General features: G+C 40.8%; 1 protein-coding gene across 1 annotated transcript in view; it reads left to right on the top strand.

Moving 5' to 3' along the window:
- large1 (LARGE xylosyl- and glucuronyltransferase 1) overlaps positions 1 to 20,506 on the top strand; it is a 157,869-nt gene that overhangs the window by 101,366 nt on the left and 35,997 nt on the right. Inside the window, exons 7-8 of the mRNA XM_049566449.1 lie at positions 14,343 to 14,447; positions 19,306 to 19,418. Coding sequence (XP_049422406.1) covers positions 14,343 to 14,447; positions 19,306 to 19,418 — 218 coding nt within the window. The remainder of the gene's footprint in view (positions 1 to 14,342; positions 14,448 to 19,305; positions 19,419 to 20,506) is intronic.

The following is a 20,506-nucleotide window of genomic DNA, read 5'->3' as shown; positions in this document are numbered from 1 at the left end:
GGTGTGTCCAAACTTTTGCCTGTACTGTGTGTGTGTATATATATATATATATATATATATATATATATATACAGGCTGCTATAAAGGAGAGGGTTCACACAATCCTGTTCTTTAAAGTAAACAAAGAAGCTTTTTATCCATTTCTGGTTGCTTTCACGTTGTGTCACAGGCAGCTGTTGTGTTGTGCCAGCCTTACACCAAATGACTTTTCAAGTGATTTCACTGTTGGAGGCAAATTTCCAATGTCAGAATAATATCATGACAGTATTACCTCAGTAGGTGTGCATTCCTGTGATCTCAATTGTTTGGTATAAGGTGGTCTTAAAACCCAGGCTAGGGTGTCTTAAGTCAGTTTTTATCTTGTCTTGACGTTCCGACAAAATCAAACATGTTTAATACAGTCATAACTTTTAAGTCTTGCTCATCACATGCTGAAATTTAATGATATGAACATTGCAAGATCCCCAGTCTTTGCAAAATCTTATTGCATGTGATTTAAAGTTCACATTGTCTCTAGATGTGAGAGGCTGTCAGACTTAAGTCTTTTAAAGTCTTCTCATGTATAAAAGGCATTACTGGTTTTGCTTTAAAAGATCACTGACAAACAGATCAAAGTTGAAACCGACCATACTATGTTCAAGCTAGCACTGTCACATGGTTCAGCATCTTAGCTCTCTTCATAGGAAAACAAGTGCTTAAACTAGTGCAAACTGACTCTGTATCTAATCATGTATAGAGAGTTACAGTGGGAGGAAAATCAAATCCTTATCTGAAATTGGTAGCTGCATCAGCATGTTCTGGATAATTTAATTCCACCTCGGTTTGAAATGGAGTTGTCTTTCTGGGCAGTTCAGCTCTCACTGCTGCTTCTCACATTCAAGTCTCAATAAAATGAGAGGCTGTCAGCCATTTGTGTTCCTCAAATCTTCTGGTGTGATCACACAGTTAAATATCACCCTCTAACAGCTTATGACACCTCGACAATGGCATCTAAGAAACCCATTTTACCAGCAGTCCTACTTCCATTGTTTTATCTTGGTTATACACCATTTATCCCCAATAATCTGTGTTGGTGTAAGAGACAACAGGAATGGAAGTAGAGAGAGTGTAATAGAACCTTACCAGTGAACAGGGACTTTGCTTGATATCATTTTGAATGACATGAGCAATAATTGCCCATCACTGGTGTGATGAAGTCATTCCACAAAGCTGGTGAGGTGGAACGAGAGCCATGTGCTGACATTGGGATTGTAACCCTTCAAGTATCCTGCAGCAGTTCCAACACTCCTGCAAACAGGAGCTTTTCCCTCTCAGATGTCTTTCCCAAGTGGCAGATCGCTAAGTTGTAGTACTGTACCTCACTTTCCACTAAATAATCTGTCAGTGACCTTGCACAGTTTGAACTGGAACTACTCCACAGAGCATTCTTGTTCATGAAGAGATCATAGTTAAAGTTAGTTATGGTCCTAATAGGGATACTATATAGTGCTGCATTTACATTACTTAGCAGACTTTCAGAATGTACTTTGTCATGTAGCCTTGATAATTGGCTTTGGGGTTGCCGGGTTTCCAGCTTATCCATGTTTTTCAGTCTCAGGTCATTTGCTCATCTGTGTCATAAGGGCTTGTTAGGGCTTGGTACCTAATCCTGGAGCATGGGGTTGATGATCACATCCCCACTTTGACCTGTTGCTCTGACTGCCCCTTGCTGTAGCATGTTTGTTGTACCTCATCAATCGGTAGTTGTAATACCAGTTGCTGTCTGTTGATGTTGGAACACTGGGCTAGGAGTTGGGTTTTGAAGCATCCACATATCCCACAACCTCTGAATATATCCCCTCTCCGCTCTGCCTATATATGTATATATACAGCAGCATATCATGAACCACCAAAATCTAAAAAGTTAATTGTTGAGTCCAAGTGGACATTTGTGATGAATTTAGGTACATTTACTTAAGGCGTTCTTTAGGTATCCTGTTCATGAAAATGGGATGGATGGATGGATGGATGGACAAATGGAAGGATGGATGGACAGATGGACAGATGGACAGACAACCAGAAAACATTATGCCTCCAGCCACAGTTTTCGCCAGCATGGAGGCATAAAACCTGTGGACATCATTGATCATTTTTGAGATGGAAAGGCAATTATAAAAGTGAAAAGATGAGAAAACAAAATATCTGAATTTCAAAAGGAGACTCACATCAAAGTGAGGTCCAAACACCCAATTCATTCTGCTCTGCTTTTATGTTTGGATGGGATGAATTAACATTTCACTTTCCCGAAATGCAATTTCAAAACTTAATTTGTTGAAATCATCCTTGTCCTGTAGAGTTAGTGAGGGTGAAGATTTCTACAATGTGCCACTTGAGGTAGTGTGAGGTAGTGTGCTGGAAAATAAAAACCCTATTCTCCTTTACCTTTTCAGTAAGTCAGATACCAATTGTGTAAAGACAAGAAACATGCACAGAAAAAGGAAAACAGATGAACTGAGCTGACCGATTGACGTCAATGCTTTAGACCACTTAAAATGCCATTTGTGTCCAGGAATGTCAAGATTATAATCAAAAGGTGCTTCTGCCGGGTGGCGGCTGGTGGGTGGACGGTACAGCTATTGTGGTACATTGGAAGAGGAGCAGTACACGGCTTGACCTCATGCAACATGATCCTGTGAGCCTCAGCTCACAAACCTTGACTTACAATTCAAACGGCCCACACATATTTTAGACCTCAAGCATGACAGGAGAGTAATGTGTAAAAAAGCAGCCAATTGAGAGGAGTGTATAAAGTGAAAAATTTTCCACCTTCTCTCACTAAAGGCCATGTACATGGCCTTTTTCCTGATTCTTTAATGTAATCTTATTCATACTGACAGATGTGTATATAATATCTAAGTATACATGTACAGACTGAGTTACAGAAATGTTATTGTTGAGGTGAAAACCTAATTTTTTCATACATCTGTCAATTTTGAGCCTATTCGGCTATTCAACTTCCACAACTTGTCTTCTATCAGATATTTGTTGTGGAAATGTATGCAAACACACATTTAATTAGACAATGCCTTATTTGCACATTTAAGCATAGCATTTCTGAAAACTTGTGATACAAAAATAATAGTCTTAGTGTAAGTAATGAATTAGAGAAGTTGCATGGTGATATCAGTTGGTTAAAGGTTTTACCCTTTTCACCTGTAGCGTCTCCCTTTAAAATCTCACGAGAGGGTTGCCTTGTGGGCACATTTAAGCTTCATAATGTGATCCCTTCTCATTTCAGGCACTCCACAAGCTTCCTATTGTGCAAACTTTAGGACAAGTAGGGGATATCTAAAGATGAACTTTGACCACAAGATATCTCGTAATGTCCCCAGCTCACCCTTTGATTTTAATAATTGCATGGCTTTCAGCACCAACTTCAGGATAAACTTTGTAGCTTTATTATGTTTGATTTCCAAAAGAATTGCTCCTGATGTCAAATATGAAAGTATGGATCTAACCAGTAAAGACAGATCTCCAGCCAGTCTAAGGTAACATTGTAAAGGTTTATTCAGAGAGAGTTGTAAACACCATCGTAAAAGCAGCAGGTACATGTAGTGGTTCCCTTTTCTTTACTTCTTTCTGACAGACAAGGTAGATTAACCATGAGCCAACCGCTGTGCTGTGCAGTGAAAATGGAGGTCAGAGCCACAAAAGACTGTTGACACTAGAAAGACTAAGGCACCATTAAGTAACAGCTGTGCAGAACAGTAGCACCGAAATGTCTCAGCTTCCAAAACCCACTTTCTACACACTTAAAAAAAAGGATTCTTTCTGAAGGGCTGAGGCTGTACCCAGAGAATCATTTGCTTCTGAAGAACCCTTTTTTTTTTGAAGAAAAGGTTCTTCAAGGGTTCTTTGTAAGATTAAGGGGTTTAAGAAGAACCATTTTCATCTTAAATTGAAAAAAACAACTACTGGCATCAACTCTGGTGGACATTCCTGCAGTCAGGCATGCCAACAACATGCTCCCTCAAATCGTTTGATGTCTGTAGCATTGTGTTGTGTGATAAAACACATAACAGGGTGTACCAGGAACCAAAAAGGGTTCTCCTATGGGGGCAAGCCATAGAAACCTATATGTCTCTAGTTAGCACCTTTATTTCTAAGTGTATACAAACAGGAATTACCCATTCTGTCAGGTGCCTGTTGGCTGTTTCTTAGCTTCCCAGGCACAGTCACTTTCTAAATGTTAAAATCACATCAGCAGCAAAGATAGGAGAGAGGAACAAGGGGAAGGACATGGGAAATTGTGTGATTGATGATGGAAGGCTTTCCAGATGAGAGATAGCTCTGTAGGTTGTCTCCGGGGTATCAGCAAGACGTTAAGAACCTAAAAAGTGTTGAATTATGAAAACTGTCTCTAAAGCTGCTTCCCCATAAAACCTAATCCTTCCATATTGTGGGTATTAAAAGGTAGTCACACCCTTCAGATTTTATCTAAGTTTACTCCCTAAATCATCCAGATCAGCTGGGAAAATGTTGAGAGCAGGAACATTGCAGGGTATAATGCATGATGTTTCTGAATGTTGTTCTTATTACATTTTCCAAAAAGATGATCAGATATCAACTCAATCCAAACCTGTCCTGCTTCTGCACTTAATATGCAAAATGGCATCCACCCTAATGTCAGAAGTGGTCACCATGACAACATCCTACACTTCATTGTGTAGAGTAAGGAAACATAACGCCTTACCACAATCCCCCACCTTCTGCGATCAACAGAGCTAATGGTAGATGATGCTTTGGCAGTATAACCTACCAACTACCTGTCCTTGAATTAGGAACACTTAAGTGTATTACAGTTTTCTAAGTGCATGAGACATCGTTTCTCTCCTTTCCAGCAGTTCAAACCTCATGACAGAAATGCTCTTTAGTTGATCACTTGGCGTTCAAAGGCACCGGAACAGAGATGGTGACTCTCCTCATCATGTTAGCTCTGACTGACCAGCCTCCTTATTGGCCTGTTTGCCTTGTATGGTGTCATTATGACATGTCAAAGTACTGTACGAAAGCACAGCTCTAAATTGTGGATGAATTCTATTTAGCTGCCGCAGGTTAGGGTGCTGGCTCACTTTCACACTGTCATGGTTTGCTCGGACATTTGAACAGAACTGTTGACACCATTACTAACGGCTGTGCTTTTTCGTGCTAGTTCTTAAGTTACATTGCCTGCTGGGAAAAGGTAAATCTGTTATTTGGGGACAAGAACATAATTGATGATAAAGTGTGACTAAAAATGCCATACTGTCTGAGATGGAATTTGAACCCAGATCCTGCTGTGCAGTATCTGGGCAATTTCAAGTCTAACTGAAATTAAATTGCTTTGTTTTCTTGTTATTTCTACTGCAGCATACAGATCTGCCATGTAAATTGTCATTACTGGCACTCTTTTGAGAGTAAAATAGTGTTCAGAAGGACGAAATGTTTATTTTATAATTACTTGTTCTTATGAAGGTGCCCACTGTTTGTGCATTCACCAGTGAGAGTGATGTTAGTTCTCTAACTACGTTTTCAGACCAGATTAACATTTTTATTTTGCTCTAAGACCGCCGCCTAAGTCTCCTGTTGGACATCACAACACAGTGGCTGCATCAGGTGCGGGAGATTTTGCCTACTTTTAGAAGAGGTGACTCAGCCGGACGTTTCTTGCCGCTGGCGACTCCCGGCTTCACTTCGCGGCCTTCCAGAAGGGTGATACAAACTGGAACACAGCAGTGAGGGGCGGTGGAGCCTGAAGACAGTGTACTTTAGGTGGTCCTTTTAGGCGGTGGAAAGTCTCTTGGTTCAGCAAAAGAGCCCCTGCTCTGCGGACACTTTGACAAGTAGTTGGCAGCCACTGGATCCCATGAATCTTTGATGGAGTTGCAGGTCTCTATTGGGCTATGGCTATTCGCTTATAATAAGGTTGAAAACAATCGCGTTGGCCGTTTGATGTTATTATCAAAGTTATTATTAACGCGTATAAAAATGTTGAAATCGCCTGGCTTTGTCACTTCAAGTATAATGTTACTGAAACAAAAGAAAAACTCAAGACAGATAAGCAAAACTTAAAAGTATAAAATAACTTTGATCGTGAGCAAGAAAGAGTTATGTGGGAACCGAGTGTAAGAGTGTAACTGGTTAAAGCATAAAGAGTATAGCTAGAAGGAAGGACGGCAAAAGAAAGTAAGCAAAAATGGAAAGAAAAAATCTAAAGAAAAAAAGTGCAGAGATGCGCCAAGCTCAGTACTTTAATCCGACCAGTTGAGTGGGCGTATTTGAGGCAAGGCACATATTAATGAAGACACGTTGATTAATCAATCCAACTATATTTTAACTCGAAATACAATATGGGATTCCTTCCTTCGTTTCAAACTAACACTGTCCTGTGGCATTTCATACATCAGCGACAGGTACTGCCGTAATAGGTGCCAACTGGTGGTGTATCATAACACCACGAAAGGTTCCAACCAGTTGCACTATGTCACTTAAGAAATGTTAAGATGATATGCATAAAATGTACAAATGTAACGTATCCATGGTTTTCAAAAAAGTAAAATGCCTACATTTTCTTCTGGCCACTCTGGATTCCACTCATTGCCCAGCCTTACTGTGGAATGTGTCAGTGACTTAGAAAAACGACGTCCACATGAACAAAAGCTGAAGAGATTTCTCATTTCTAATTAGTTGAATGTATCTCTTGATGAGATTTTTAATCAAAGCTCCATGTGAGGTGCAGAAGGAGGATGAAATGGTGTAGTGAAGAGAGTATGTTGGGCCTGCTGACCTTGGCATTCATCTTTACTTGTATCAGCACCACTGACTCAGCAGGAAAAACTCCCACTGATCTCCTTGTACCTCTCCACAGCTAATTTAAGAACTGCTCACTCCCCCCTCAGCCACCTGCATGCTGGGAAATAGATTTTAGATGGCCTGAGGTTTGCTGTGTGAGGACTTTGCTTAGTGGGACATGCACGCATACTATTATGCCCAACACTATAATATATTCTAACCAGACTGTAATCGCTGAATAGCAGGTATTGGCTTTAATCCTTTAGGGGCTTGCAGGCCAGATAGCCAGTCGGTAAATTACACGATCGATAGCGACTAAACAATGTGATGTGCATGAATCTGTTTGGAAGATTCTTAAAGCTGATGCAGTGGCTGTGGCTGACAGCTTGGTTTGAATATAGAAAACAGTGTGAAGAATTGCCTTGCTTTGATGGACTATTTTCTTTAAGATATTCTAAACCAGAGCTGTTCATTTTTTCATTCTTTTTGTCGAAACAGAGCAGAGCTGTATTGATTTAGTTTCCTTTTTCTTGCCTGTCATGGCTCTCTGACTTGGAGCCCAGTATTTGACTGTTTTTGAGAAAAACGATGGTTGAGCGTTCACGGTCAATTGCTCCTCAGTTTTTCTCATTGTGGATGTTTGGATTAAGTCAAAGATTTTTTAAAGAAAGGCAGGTCTGGTAAGCTTAATGTGTTAACACTTTGTGGTCATTTGAAAGCATTTTTTAAACAGCATTTTTGTTATTTATAACGGCATCAACAGGTTTTTTTTATACATTTTTCTACTGTGGAGCATAAACAGTGCCACTTTTGTGAAAGGAGAAAGGATTATTGGTTTAGTTCTGGTTTAAAAGTGTAATTAAGTGTTAATGTGAAAGGGTTTTTTGTAGTTACAAAGCCTCATAGAATTATCACCAATTTTGCAGTTTGCTTCAGCTCTATAGAGAGTTTTAGCCTCATTCAGCTTATTGTTTTATTTTCTTTTCTTTAGCCTTCAATCTCCGTCCTCTTTAACCTCATATTTAGCAGAGGGCAGTTGTTTTCGGTGGAAAACCAGATGAACCCACCTTACACTACCTACTCACTCATGCTGGTGAAGCTAGTAAGGAATTTTGCAGTTTAAGAGTTGGTTGAAGCCAAAACCAGAGCCAAAAGAGAGGTAATATTGGACTTACCGTCATCAGGTGGAACACAAACACAACCCTAAATGAATGATAATGTTGCTCTGGGTCTGCTGAATGTATATATAAGCAACTGTTTGCTGACATGTCCTGTGTAACAACTTAATAAGGTATGATAGGTTTTTGCCTAGTTTCACTGCCCTCAAGTAGCCAAATGTCAGTCAATGCAGTTTACCTGAATTAAACTTCATTTGTATAGCTACAGCATTTAAAAACATAAGTATAATACTTTTATTTTATCACCTGTTGGTCAATGCGGCCCATTTTCAATCCAAGGTCCTCAAATACTTCGGCTTTGTCATGCCCCACAGCGTGTGACATCAATGATAAAGGCACATTTAGCATCTTTAAGAGACACATTGGGCTTTCAGATAACGCCAATGTAAACACAACCTTGGCAGTATTTGACGCTGAGAGCAGCTGACATAGTATAAAGAGAGAAAAAGTCCACGCAAGGTGGACATTTTATAAAGGTTTAAACCTGGAACAATTTCCAGAGGTTCTACCTAGAGCCCTATACCAAGGGTCGTACCTATAACCATCTGTGATTCTCATAGAGGTTCCACCAGGAACCCTCTGTGAGAGGTTCTCCAGAGAATTCCTCTTTGGTTTAATGGTTTTACCCAGAGCCCTCTCTGGGGGTTCCATCCAGAACTTTTCCACCTTCTAAGGGTGCTAAGGGGGTATCCGAACCTTTTTATACTCCAAGGTTTCCTAACAAACCTGCTGATCTATCAACCTACCAACCATATTACCGAACAATCTACTGCCCAACCAGCTTGCCAACCAACTTTCCAATCTACCAACTGACGTACCAATCAATTTACCGACTAACCTACCGACCAGTCTACTGACCAACTTACCAACCAACTTTTCTGACCATCCTACTAACCAACCTACTGCCCAGTCTACTGACCAACCTATCAACCAGTCTATTGACCAGTCTACCGGCCAACCTACCGACCTAACTACTATGTGATCGATCAACCAACTTACCGACCAATCTACCAACCTACCAGCCAATCTACAGACCACCCATTCAACCAACCTGTTGACCAACTTAATGACCAATCTACCAACTTATCTACCTACTAACCAGCCTGCCAACAACCTTACCAACTAACTTACCGACCAACCTACCTACCAACCAACCTACCTGTAAGAGTGTCTGACTGCTCATGCTTTGTGAATCATCTTCTATGTTTTAATGGTTGCACCCAGAACCTTTCAAACTCCTAAGGGTGCTCAAAGGTTCCCAACTAACCTACTGACAAAGTTACTGACCAACCTACCAGCCAACCTACCTATCTGTTGTTGTAGCAATATCTTTTTTTCAAGTTTCAAAAGCCTTCCGGCCTGGTTTATTTTTTGTTTTTCATCCCACATAGAACATTCACATTCACAAAAAAAAAAACAAAAACAGCACGCAGACAAGAAATATAAACAAAAAAGAAAAAAGAATAAATAAATAAATAATCAACAAACAAAAAAAAGAAGCAATTTATAAAAATAACCACAGTGTTACCTATACATCAATCCTTTACTATGAGTCATTCATTCATTTGTAAGAGTAGAACCATACAGTTTACATGGTAGGAAGTAGCTGAAAAAAGGCAATAAGAGTTAGTAGGCTACCCAGCAACTAGCTTATCGCCAAGTCTTGTGGAAACTCTCTTCAGAGCCCCGAAGGGTAAATCTGAAATCTACATCTTTTCCAATGCAAGGTGTTGCGTAGCATCTCTCCTCCACATTGTGTAAGATGGTGGGTTTGCCTGTTTCCAGTTTAACAAAATCAGCCTACGGGCTAATAAGGGCCACAATTAGATTAGATCCCCTGAGGGGACTGTTCTCCCCTGCCACTCCAAAGATAGCCAACACAGGGTCCGGGTCTAGCACATGCCCAAAGCAGTCCGAAAAGATCTTGAATATTGAGGTCCAGAACTGTGACATTTTTGGGCATGACCAAAACATGTGTGCCAGTGTGGCTGGGTGGACCTTGCATCGGTTGCATAGTGGATCTGTATCGGGTTACATTTTACTCATTTTTATTTTGGAGAGATGGGCTCTATGCAGCACCTTAAACTGTATAAGGCCATGTCTAGCATATATGGAGGAGGTATGGACATTCCTCTGTGCCTTCTTGGTCGTTGGACAATTCTAAACCGAAATCTTCCTCCCAAGCAGTTTTTAGATGCTCTAAAGTGATCTCTGCCTGTGCAGATAATTGGTTATAAATGAACGATATCACTCCTCTAGTCGTGGGGTCAACAGAAAATAATACATCCAATTGAACAGGATCAGGAATATTTGGGAATGTGACTGTGTTGGACTGGATGTAGCTCCGGATCTGAAGATAAGCAAAGAAATGTGATGGTGGTAGGTTAAATCTTTTACATAACTGATCAAAGGTGGGAAATAAACCATCCATGTACAAGTCCTTCATTCTTCTGATCCCATTACCAGACCATCATTGAAATGTGTTACTTTCCAGCGATGGGACAAAGTGATGGTTTGGAGACAGGGGAGCCAAAAGGGATCCCTCCTGCCAACCAAGACTGTGTCTCATCTTGGTCCAGATCTGCAGCGACTGAGCCACTACGGGGTTCTGTTGGGTGTAGTCGTGAGGTATAGGGAGGGGGAGAACAACAATGGGAATACATTGGAACAGAAACATAAACCTTGGAAGGACATTCATTTTTACAATATTCACTTTTCCTGCCAGGGTCAGGGTGAGGTGAGACCATCTCCCAAGGTCTCTAACTGTACGTTCCAAGAGTGTCTTAAAGTTCAGCTTGAACAGGTCTGAGTATGTTCTGTCAACCGTCACCCCCAGGTGTTTAAATGAGCCCTGTACCACCTTGAATGGAAATTGGGAGTAGGATATTCTCTGAGCAGGCATGTTGATTGGAAATAGCTCACTCTGAGAGAGGTTGAGCTTATATCCTGAAATTGACCAGAAGATCGTAATGCAATTGCTAGGGGTTCAATAAACAGGGTGAACAGCAGGGGGGAAAGTGGGCAGCCCTGCCTAGTCCCTCTGTGAAGTAGCAATGTCACCACATTTCAATATCACAGCAATTAATATGGTGAAAACAATGTCATAACGAATGGTAACAAAAGGAAAAGCTTAAAAAAAACTAAGACACAAGTTGTAATTAACTAATAATTAATTAATTAACAGTTAAATTTATTATTCAACCTGGATTTTGGAAAGTAGTAAAAAGTAAAAAAAAAAAAATCCTTGTGATTGTGCTGGTGTTTAATACAGTCCCGGTGTGTGTTTCTCATTATATCTCTCATTATGATTAAATTGTCATTAACTGTAATTAATTACACCAGTTCACTGCTTAATTGAAATCAAAATTGTTAACCTTAATGAGTGTATGGAGTAGAATATAAACAGGAGGTATTTGCAGTGGAAATTTTCTTCCCTACCTCAGCTGGTGATCAGATTAAGCTAACAGGCACTTTTTCTGATGAACCCAAACCAAAGTGAAACCACCTGAGACGCTTGTCCTGGTAAAAGGGGCACTGTTTTGTTTTGAGCTCTAATTGTCCCTCTCAGTCATCACCTTGATGGCAGGTCTTTGTTCTTTGTTTTGGAACCTTTCTAAAGGGGCTGCCTGCTCTCTGCTGCCTGCTCCAATAAGCTCTCATTAATCTTCCTTACAGCCTTCATTAAAGCTGCCACTGCTACACCCATGCCCGCTCTCCAGACTCCTATCTCCTCCTTAATGCCTATCTCCTCGACCTTTATCTCTACCCAGCTTGCCTTCCACAATCTCTCGCCCTAAAGCCCACGTAACATCCCCTCCCCTCTCCTCCGTTCATCTCCTGGATCTCTCCTCTTCATTTGATTCTGCCTCCTCCTCTGTCCTCTCTATACCTTTTGTCTAGTGACTTAAAAACTTTAAATTCATTGTATTGTTGAGTGTTGAATTCGATTTGCACCTCCTCTCACTGCAGCGGTGTGTCATTTGTAAGGTGGCAGTCAAAGTTCTCTCCTGGTTTGTCGTTGACTCAGACATAAAAGCCCACTTTATGAAGGGATTATGTTTCTGCTGGCTCGCTGTTGAACCAGTTGACCCTGAAGTGTCAGCCACTGATCCCTCTCCGACCTCTATTTCTGTCTGCACATAGTCCAAACTGTAGGGAAGCCAACAACAGCTGCTTAGCTGGAGATCATGACTCAATTATCTCCTTATCTGCTTATCTCAAGATAAAACCAGCAAAAAATACTAATTTTGTGTGTGTGCATGTGTGCGTGTGTGTGTGTGTGTGTGTGCGCGCGCGCACGCGTGTGCATGCGTGTGTGGTTGTTGTTGCTAAGCTTATAATTAGTTTTTAAAGCTGCTATCCTAAAATTGCCATAAATTCTCAAATACTGTTTTTTATTTACCACAACTGCAAAAAGAACCATGCTTTATTTGGCTCATATTTGAGCAACCCAATCGCCAGAAACCATGGATACGTTACATTTGTATGTTATTATGTACTTTACTTAACATTTCAACAGTGCTGTGGTTAACATCGGGTTAGATTTAGGCACAGAAAGTACTTGGTTATGATTACTAAAAGATCATATTTTGGCTTGAAATACCCAGTTTTGGGGGCACTATCCAGGCAGGAAACACATGGATGTCCCATTAAAAAGACATCCCTGCTGTAAAAACTGCCGTGGGTCCCTACAATGCGAACATTGTCTTTTGGTAACTGGGCTGATTTGGGACATGCCTTTATTCCTTTTCACTGCATTGTAAGTCAGTTTGGACACATTATATTTATTACATTTATTTTTTGTCATTGATTTAAAAGGTATGTTATATTCTCACTGTTCTCACAAGTGTTGCCTCTCAATGACTGTAGCCCAACAGTGGTGACATTTTAGTTGAGAAAAAATCTTCAAGTGTTTTCTGGTAGACAAACTATTTAATAGATACACTGTCTTTATAGAACCCTTTCTTTGACTGCAGTTTATTATTTATTGAGTGATATACATGCTGATATTTCTGTAAAATGTTAATATCAGTCGAGCTCTGCACAATTCTTTTAAAGGAGAAGGAGAAAACTGTTGAGAATAACATGACTATGTTGGTGTACTGATGGACTTTGGATGTGGAAATGTGCATTATGCTGTGTTTTAACAAATTGAGCACAGCCTTAGTCATTTCAATGATGTCAAGCTTAGCTCACATCCCAGCTACATCAGATGATCTCTGATGGAGCAGCTGGTTGATGGAAGGGAGTCAGCTGATAGATCACATGATTTCTTTCTATGCAACCAATGGGCAAATCTCATTCAGGGCACCCTGTTTAAACTGCTTTGGCCTGCCTACTGTTGCTGCTTCTTCTGCAAGCAGCTTTGCAACTCGCCTCTACCCCAGCTCCTCCTTTTCATGCTGTGTCTGGCTTATCAGTGTCATTTCTGTTTGTCTTTAATGCTGCTCTGTTCTGTTCCCGAGGGTCTTTGCTGCTGCTCTCCCTTCCTTTGGCTTTCCATTTAGGCGCATGGAAGGGCAGGGAGGTTTGCTCTCTCTGCCTCAGGTTTTCCTCGTATGCTCGTGGAAGGGCAGAGATGTTTGCTCTCTCTGGTTTAAGGCTTTCCACGTAGGCCTGAGGAAAGGCAGAGAGGCCCAGAACAGAGGCGTAATGCAAGTGGAAATTGACTAAAGTGGTCCTGACTGAACTGGCCTTTATTTGTCTGTGCTGGCCACGCCCCAGCTATTTGACACTTATTATGTGCATATTGACTGTTATTAGAGAATTTCAGGTCTATCAGTTGTTTTTCCTAAAGTAATGGAACGTTATGTTGTTTGTTAGGCCTATGTTATCCAGTTGTCTTTCTGTTCTATTTCTCTCAAGGCAGACAGAACTCTTTCATTAAAACTAACCTGGATAGGTCATAGCATTGTCCTTCAAATGTTCACATTTGATTTTAAGCAACAAGTCCACAGCCTTTCCTGGGTGTACAATGTGTTTGAAAATATGTGAAAATATGTGAAAGCAAAAAGAGAAAAAGAAAATCATTAGCTGATATGAAAGCAGACAGGTTAAGTTGATGGCAGTGTGTATACCAAAAGTCAAAATGTTTCATCATAGAGTAATGCCTTGAACACCACAAATTTAAGATATGCAACAATGAAATAAAATTCAAATGTTTTCTGAAAACGATTGCGTTGCGTCCCCTGGACCCAGTACATACCTACAAAATAATACATTCAAGAAAGTGGATAATGATACCCCTCTACAGCATATTATAGTTATATATATGGAGGGTGCAGAGAAAATTAGTAGATGTACAGTAGAGAATATGATAAAAAGCAGTAATGTTGTTGTGTTTGCTGTGCTCAGGTCAGCAGGTTCTTGGTCTGGTGGAGAACCAGAGTGACTGGTACCTGGGGAACCTGTGGAAGAACCATCGACCCTGGCCAGCTCTGGGCAGAGGCTTCAACACTGGTGAGTGCAGGAGGACGTTGTTAGCATGTTGGGGCTACATTTGAAACTGTGTCTTAGTTGGATACTTATATCCACAATTATATTTAAGAAAATTAGTATGCATGCTAAATAAACCCTACTTGATTTTTGAGAGTGCTGCAAAACCTCAAAACATATGCAGATGTTGAGGCAGCTCCAGGAAGATTTCAGAAAACTTACAGTGCCTTCTAGATGTGGTTGCATTGCACACTGCTCTGTTATGGCTGACAGAGACATTTTACTGCCGCTATAATTGTTGTACCAATGTCCACTGTGAACACGAACACAGTGTATCTTTATGTGATGGGTCTATTTTTGCCAGAGCAGCTCACACCTTGTAAGTGTGTAATGCTCTTGTGAATGTATGCAGATGTTGATAGTTATTGTCACTTAACAATTAATGATGTATTTCATTTGTTATTGATTTTGACTTTAAATGCAAACAGCAGACTAGTTTTGTTATTTGTTTCCTGCCCAGTCGCCTGAAGAAAATGTTGTTTTATATTTTATATATATCATATCAGTGTTTCTAAAGAGATGTAGTATATGAGTGTCATCACTAGGTGGAGGGGATGGTGGATGGACAGATATGTTACATACATTATTTTGTAGAGGATATATTAAAACTTTACATTTCAACAACACTGTGGTTAATGTGTGGTTAGGTTTAAACACAAAAAATACTTGGTTATGGTTAGGAAAAGATCACGTTTTTGCTGAAAACACCCATGTTTGGTGACACAAAAGCTGCTGAAAAAGCGGGGGTTTTCAGTGAAAAACACTTGGATCAAACACTGCTGGAAATTGACCTATGGCTAAGCCCCACCCTCAGTTGCGATGAGCCAGTAACAGTGCATATAGCCATTCCCATACACTCAGACATTCTCTGCCTGGATGTCCATTGAAATGCATTACAGAAAGTCAGTTTCATTCGGTTTTATGAGCTTTTTTTGAGATTTGAAGTTTAAAAATGGTCAAACGGTTTGCATGGGGTACATGCAACTACACAAGGTATGCTGAGAGGCTGGGCAACAGGGTGTATTTTTTACCTTTACCTAAACCACATCTCAACCGAGAAAAGTGTCCTTTGGATAAAGTTGTGCGGTAGACCACAACATGGATAAAATTTACAAGGATGTCTACATCTGTTCTAAGGTAAGTCAACATTGTGTTTGAGGGAACATATTGTCACTGTGCTGGAAAGAAATATAAAGTTATCTTTGACATCTCTAGCTAAACTAACGGAGAGACACTGTTGGTAAAGATGGTAAAAAGGCCGTTATCCTTTTCTCATATTCTGAGCCAAAAACCTTAACTTCAGTGGCACTTTGATGCACAAAAATTTGATTGTTATGTCTCCAGAAATCATCAATTGCCTCCTGCGAAATGCCGTGCACTGTGACACCTGCCATAGCGCCGGTCACTGAATGTTGATATTTTGTCCGAGTGAGTGGAGGGGGGCGTGGCTTAGCCATAGGTCAATTCTGCAAAGATTCACCAGGAAAAAAAAAACACTTTCTGTTTGTTGGTCTTGAGCAGTGGTCTGCAGCATTGGAGATGTCTCATCTTGGTGACAACATAGAATGTACATAATGATGGATGAAATGACAGTTCCACAAAAGTGAAACCAAAACATCTTGATCGCCTCCTGGTGGTTATCTGCATTGAAGGTCTGAAACCCTGCCCCCTCTAAGTTAGTGGGTGGGAAATGGGCCACACTAAAAACACCAAGTACATGTCAAATAAATTTTTCCCGAAGATGGTTTCTGTCATTTTAGGTAGTTCTTATCACACTGATGTTTGTTCAAGTGTTCGGTATTCTGATAAGTCTAATAATTTCTAGTAATTTGATGTTAAAAAAGGGGGTATTGAGGTTGTGATTGACAGCCGTTGTGCCAATCAGTATGTTTGCTGTGAGTGGCGCTGCTCACGATTGGTCGGACAGGTGTATGGGCGGGAACGCTACTGCACAGACTCAGACTCCAAAGATGTCACCAGCACGAGATGGCAGCAGCCGTATGCGAGATGTTCTGGCATCATTTTTGTACAGTAGGGGTGAGTGAAAACGCATTGTCCATCTTTATATACAGTCTATGGCTGACACGCAATCCATCATCTCCTCTGTTCCACGATGACAGAATCAGCTCATACAGTTGCATGCCAAAGTTTGGGCACCCCTGGTCAAAGTTTTGTTAACTGTAAATAGCTAAGCAAGTAAAAGCTGATTTCCAAAGGGTAAAAAGTTAAAGATGACACATTTCTTAAATACTTTGAGCAAGAATACTTTTTCATTTCAGTCTTCTACAGTTTTAAAATAACAAGAAATTAAAAGGGCCTAAAGCAAAAGTTTGGTTGGTGTGCTGCGTGGTCAGTACTTAGTAGCGCCCCCTTGGCAAGTATCACAGCATCTAAGCGCTTAAAACCTTTTTGTAACCAGCAAAGAGTCTTTCAGTTCTTGTTGGAGGATTTTCACCCATTCTTCCTGCAAAAGGCTTCTACTTCTGTGAGATTCCTGGGTTGTCTTGCATGCAGTGCTCTTCTGAGTTCTATCCACAGATTTATAATGATGTTTAGGTCAGGGGACTGTGAGGGTCATGGCAAAACCATCAGCTTGCTCCTCCATTGTGGATTTCAAGGTGTGTTTAGGATCATTGTCCTGTTGTAAAAGCCATCCTCTCTTCATCTTCAGCTTTTTTACAGATGGTGTGATGTTTACTTCCAGAATTTTTAACTGAGTCCATTCTTCCCTCTATCTTTTGAAATTTTGCCTGTGCCACTGGCTGCAACACAAACCCAAAGCAGGATTGACCTACCCCCATGTTTAACAGTTGGACAGGTGTTCTTTTCGTGAAACTCTGCACCTTTTCTTCTCCAAACATACCTTTGCTTTGCAGGACTTGTTTAGATGTTAGATGTTCCTTTGCAAACTTCTGACGCTGAATTTTGTGGTGAGGACACAGGAAAGGTTTTCCCCTGATGACTCTTCCATGAAGGTCATATTTGTGCAGGTGTCACTGCACAGTACAACAGTGCACCACCAATCCAAAGTCTGCTAAATCTTCCTGCAGGTCTTTTGCAGTCAAATGGGGGTTTTGATTCACAATTCTAGCAATCCAACGAGCAGTTTTCTTGGTCTTCCAGACCTCAGCTTGTCTTCAGCTGTTCCTGTTAACTGCCATTTCTTAATTACAGTATGAACTGAAACAGCTACCTGAAAACACTTTGCTATCCTCTTATAACCTTCTCCTACTTTGTGGGCATCAATTATTTTAGTTTTCAGAGTGCTAGGCAGCTGTTTAGAGGAGCCCATGGCTGCTGATTGTTGGGACAAGGTTTCAGGAGTCAGCCATGGTCCTCACAAGCTAATTATGGTCTGAGATCCTGGTAAAAGTTGTTCGAGAGCTCAAATGTCTTATAGTGCCCAAACTTTTGCAGGGTGCTTCATTCCCTTTTTTCACTCTAAAATTGTGTAAAACAAAATGACAACATTTTCTTCTGGTGACTGGGCTGGTTGAATGATAGTGACAGTTTTATCCATATTGCCCACTCCTACTGTGTATATATAACTTGTATATAGCATATCTGTATTGTATTGAAACAGTTTAATTTATTAGCATTGACCTCTTTCTGTGATTATAACTTGTTATTTAAACCATCCAAGGTAATTGTCATTTACCATCTGTAATAGAGAAACATTTGATGGCTGTCCAAGTACTTTTATATCCTGTGTTCCTTTTATCCTCTGAGAGCTTCATTTCAAAGTATAACAGTGTAAGTAAAGCGGCAGCGAGGCAGTTTCTCCCCTTGCAAAAACGTGGTGCATTTGCACAGGCATCAATGACATATGCCGGCATCCAGCAGGCTTGTTAAAAGTTGTATGGAAAAACATTTTCAAAAAGGTGTGGGGTGTAATTTCACAGAGCCTCCGAGCAGCTGATAGTGAAATTGATTGGATTCCATTACACCTTGTTATTATTTTCCCCTGCCTGTATTTTTTTCCTCTATCAAATCCAGCAGGTCTTTTCCTTCAGGAGGGTTTATAGCTCTCTCTGTGCCGTTTGGAGCCAGAGGATAATCGTTCTGTTGACTATAACCCAAAACAAACAGCACGACCCGCTGCAGCAGCTCCGTGAATTTCACAGCAGACACATTTCAGCGGGGGCTGTGCAAAACTCACCTGAACACGTCGGTTTTGTAAAGGCTCAGCGTTTTGCCCTTAAATTTCCTGTCCGTGTGACCGAACAGAAACCGAAAGGCATGTGTTGCATTTAAACACGACGGCAATTTGACAGAAAGCCTCCAGTTCAGCTGCGGCCGGTCGGCTCTGTGGCGGTGGCCGTGGCAACAGATGGAGCACAGCAGGGTGTGAAAGATGGTTTGTTTGTTCCGATTCGCAAAAAGAATATTCACCATGTCTGTCCCTCTGAAAATTGGCTGCTTGATTTTATTTGTAGCTGCCCTGAAGATTTCTTTTATTAGCCGGGGAACTGAGAAGAAGGAGTTTTTGTTTTTGATTTTTTTCTTGTTTGTTTGAGGGAGAAAGTTAACAGAAAAAAACAAGCACACGGGTTTCTAAGAATTATTTGTCCTTCCAGGAGGATTTTAACATGTTTCCCCACCCAAAGTCTGGTCTGTCTTTTTTTTTTTTTTTTTTTTTTTTTTCCCCAGTCTGCAGCTTTATCTCAGAAAACACAAGGATGTGATTCGAAGCCTCATGATGGGACTTAATCACCTTTTCCAGGCAGCTAGATAGTAATCTCTCTGTTTCTTAAGCTACCATATCTGTTTGTGTGTGTGTGTGTGTGTGTGTGTGTGTGTGTGTGTGTATGGTACTTTCCAGGGGTGATTTTGCTTCTCCTGGATCGTTTGCGGAAGCTGAGATGGGAGCAGATGTGGAGGTTGACTGCAGAGAGGGAACTAATGAGCATGCTGTCCACCTCCCTGGCAGACCAGGTAACACACACACACACGTACACATCTTCACAGCTCAGACATGCCAACTCAAAATTTGCCGTTTCACATGAGCAAATCACAAAAACGCCTGCACTGGTCGCGGGAGGCTGTTTGACTATACATTCTACATTCTGTTGGTAATGCAAACTGTGGCAAGCCCTTTTGTTTTCTGCCACTGCTACCTGAAAAGCTGGGGTTGAACTAAGCCACAGTAAAGGTTCTGTATACTTAAGACAAACTACTTTGTACAATGTGTCAACCGACCACATCTAAAGGTCAAAGTGTTTTTTGCTTGTTCTAAATGGCCACAGTGGAAAATGAGGTGAAAAATGTGCCGTCATAATCTCCCCCGGGTCGCATTACACTGCCTCCCGATTCTCTTTCCAAGAACTTTATATCTTTTGTTTGTCTTTGTAGTGCCAGCCCCATAAATCATACAAAAAGGGGATAACCTTGCAAATTCATGGTTATTACAGTATCAACTTTTTGTACCATGTATGGACATGACCGCCATCATTTTGCTGACTTCAGTATTGCCCATTGTGCTTACACGCGTTTTTGTTTTAGCCAAAGTGATGCCAGACTAAAGAGTTTTCCTGACCATTGTAAGAAGTGGTGTAGTGGCATTTGATGAGGTGGATGTACTGCTAGGTAGATTGGTGAGTTATCAAGGAGAAAGGGGGTATACTCTCCTATATATTCCAAGTATAGTGGCCATCAGTTGTGACTCCTGTTCCTGATCATTTTGGGAAGAGCCACAGTACTCACACGAGGTAGGAAAAAAGCTGAACGACGTTTATTGCGAATGCAAAAACTAAACAAAACGGCAGGCCAAGTCCTTCCAAAATCACATCTCGTACAGTCCACTTTCAGCTCAGCGTTCTATTCCTATATATTCTTACTGTATTACCTGTTATTATCCACTTTAACACTGCATAACATGGTCAAAAACTTCAGACTTCATATCGTCTTTAGGCATGACGTTATCAACAATCTCCTTTTGTCATGCACACTAAACTGCCTTATGGCACCATACCTGTCATAAGTAACTGGTTCCTGTATTCTAACACATATTCAAAGTAAAAGTA

This window comes from Epinephelus fuscoguttatus, linkage group LG22 (genome assembly GCF_011397635.1).
Source record: "Epinephelus fuscoguttatus linkage group LG22, E.fuscoguttatus.final_Chr_v1".
Lineage (NCBI taxonomy): Eukaryota > Metazoa > Chordata > Actinopteri > Perciformes > Serranidae > Epinephelus > Epinephelus fuscoguttatus.
Note: the sequence above shows the minus strand (reverse complement) of the source record. Positions and strands in the feature narration are given on the sequence as shown.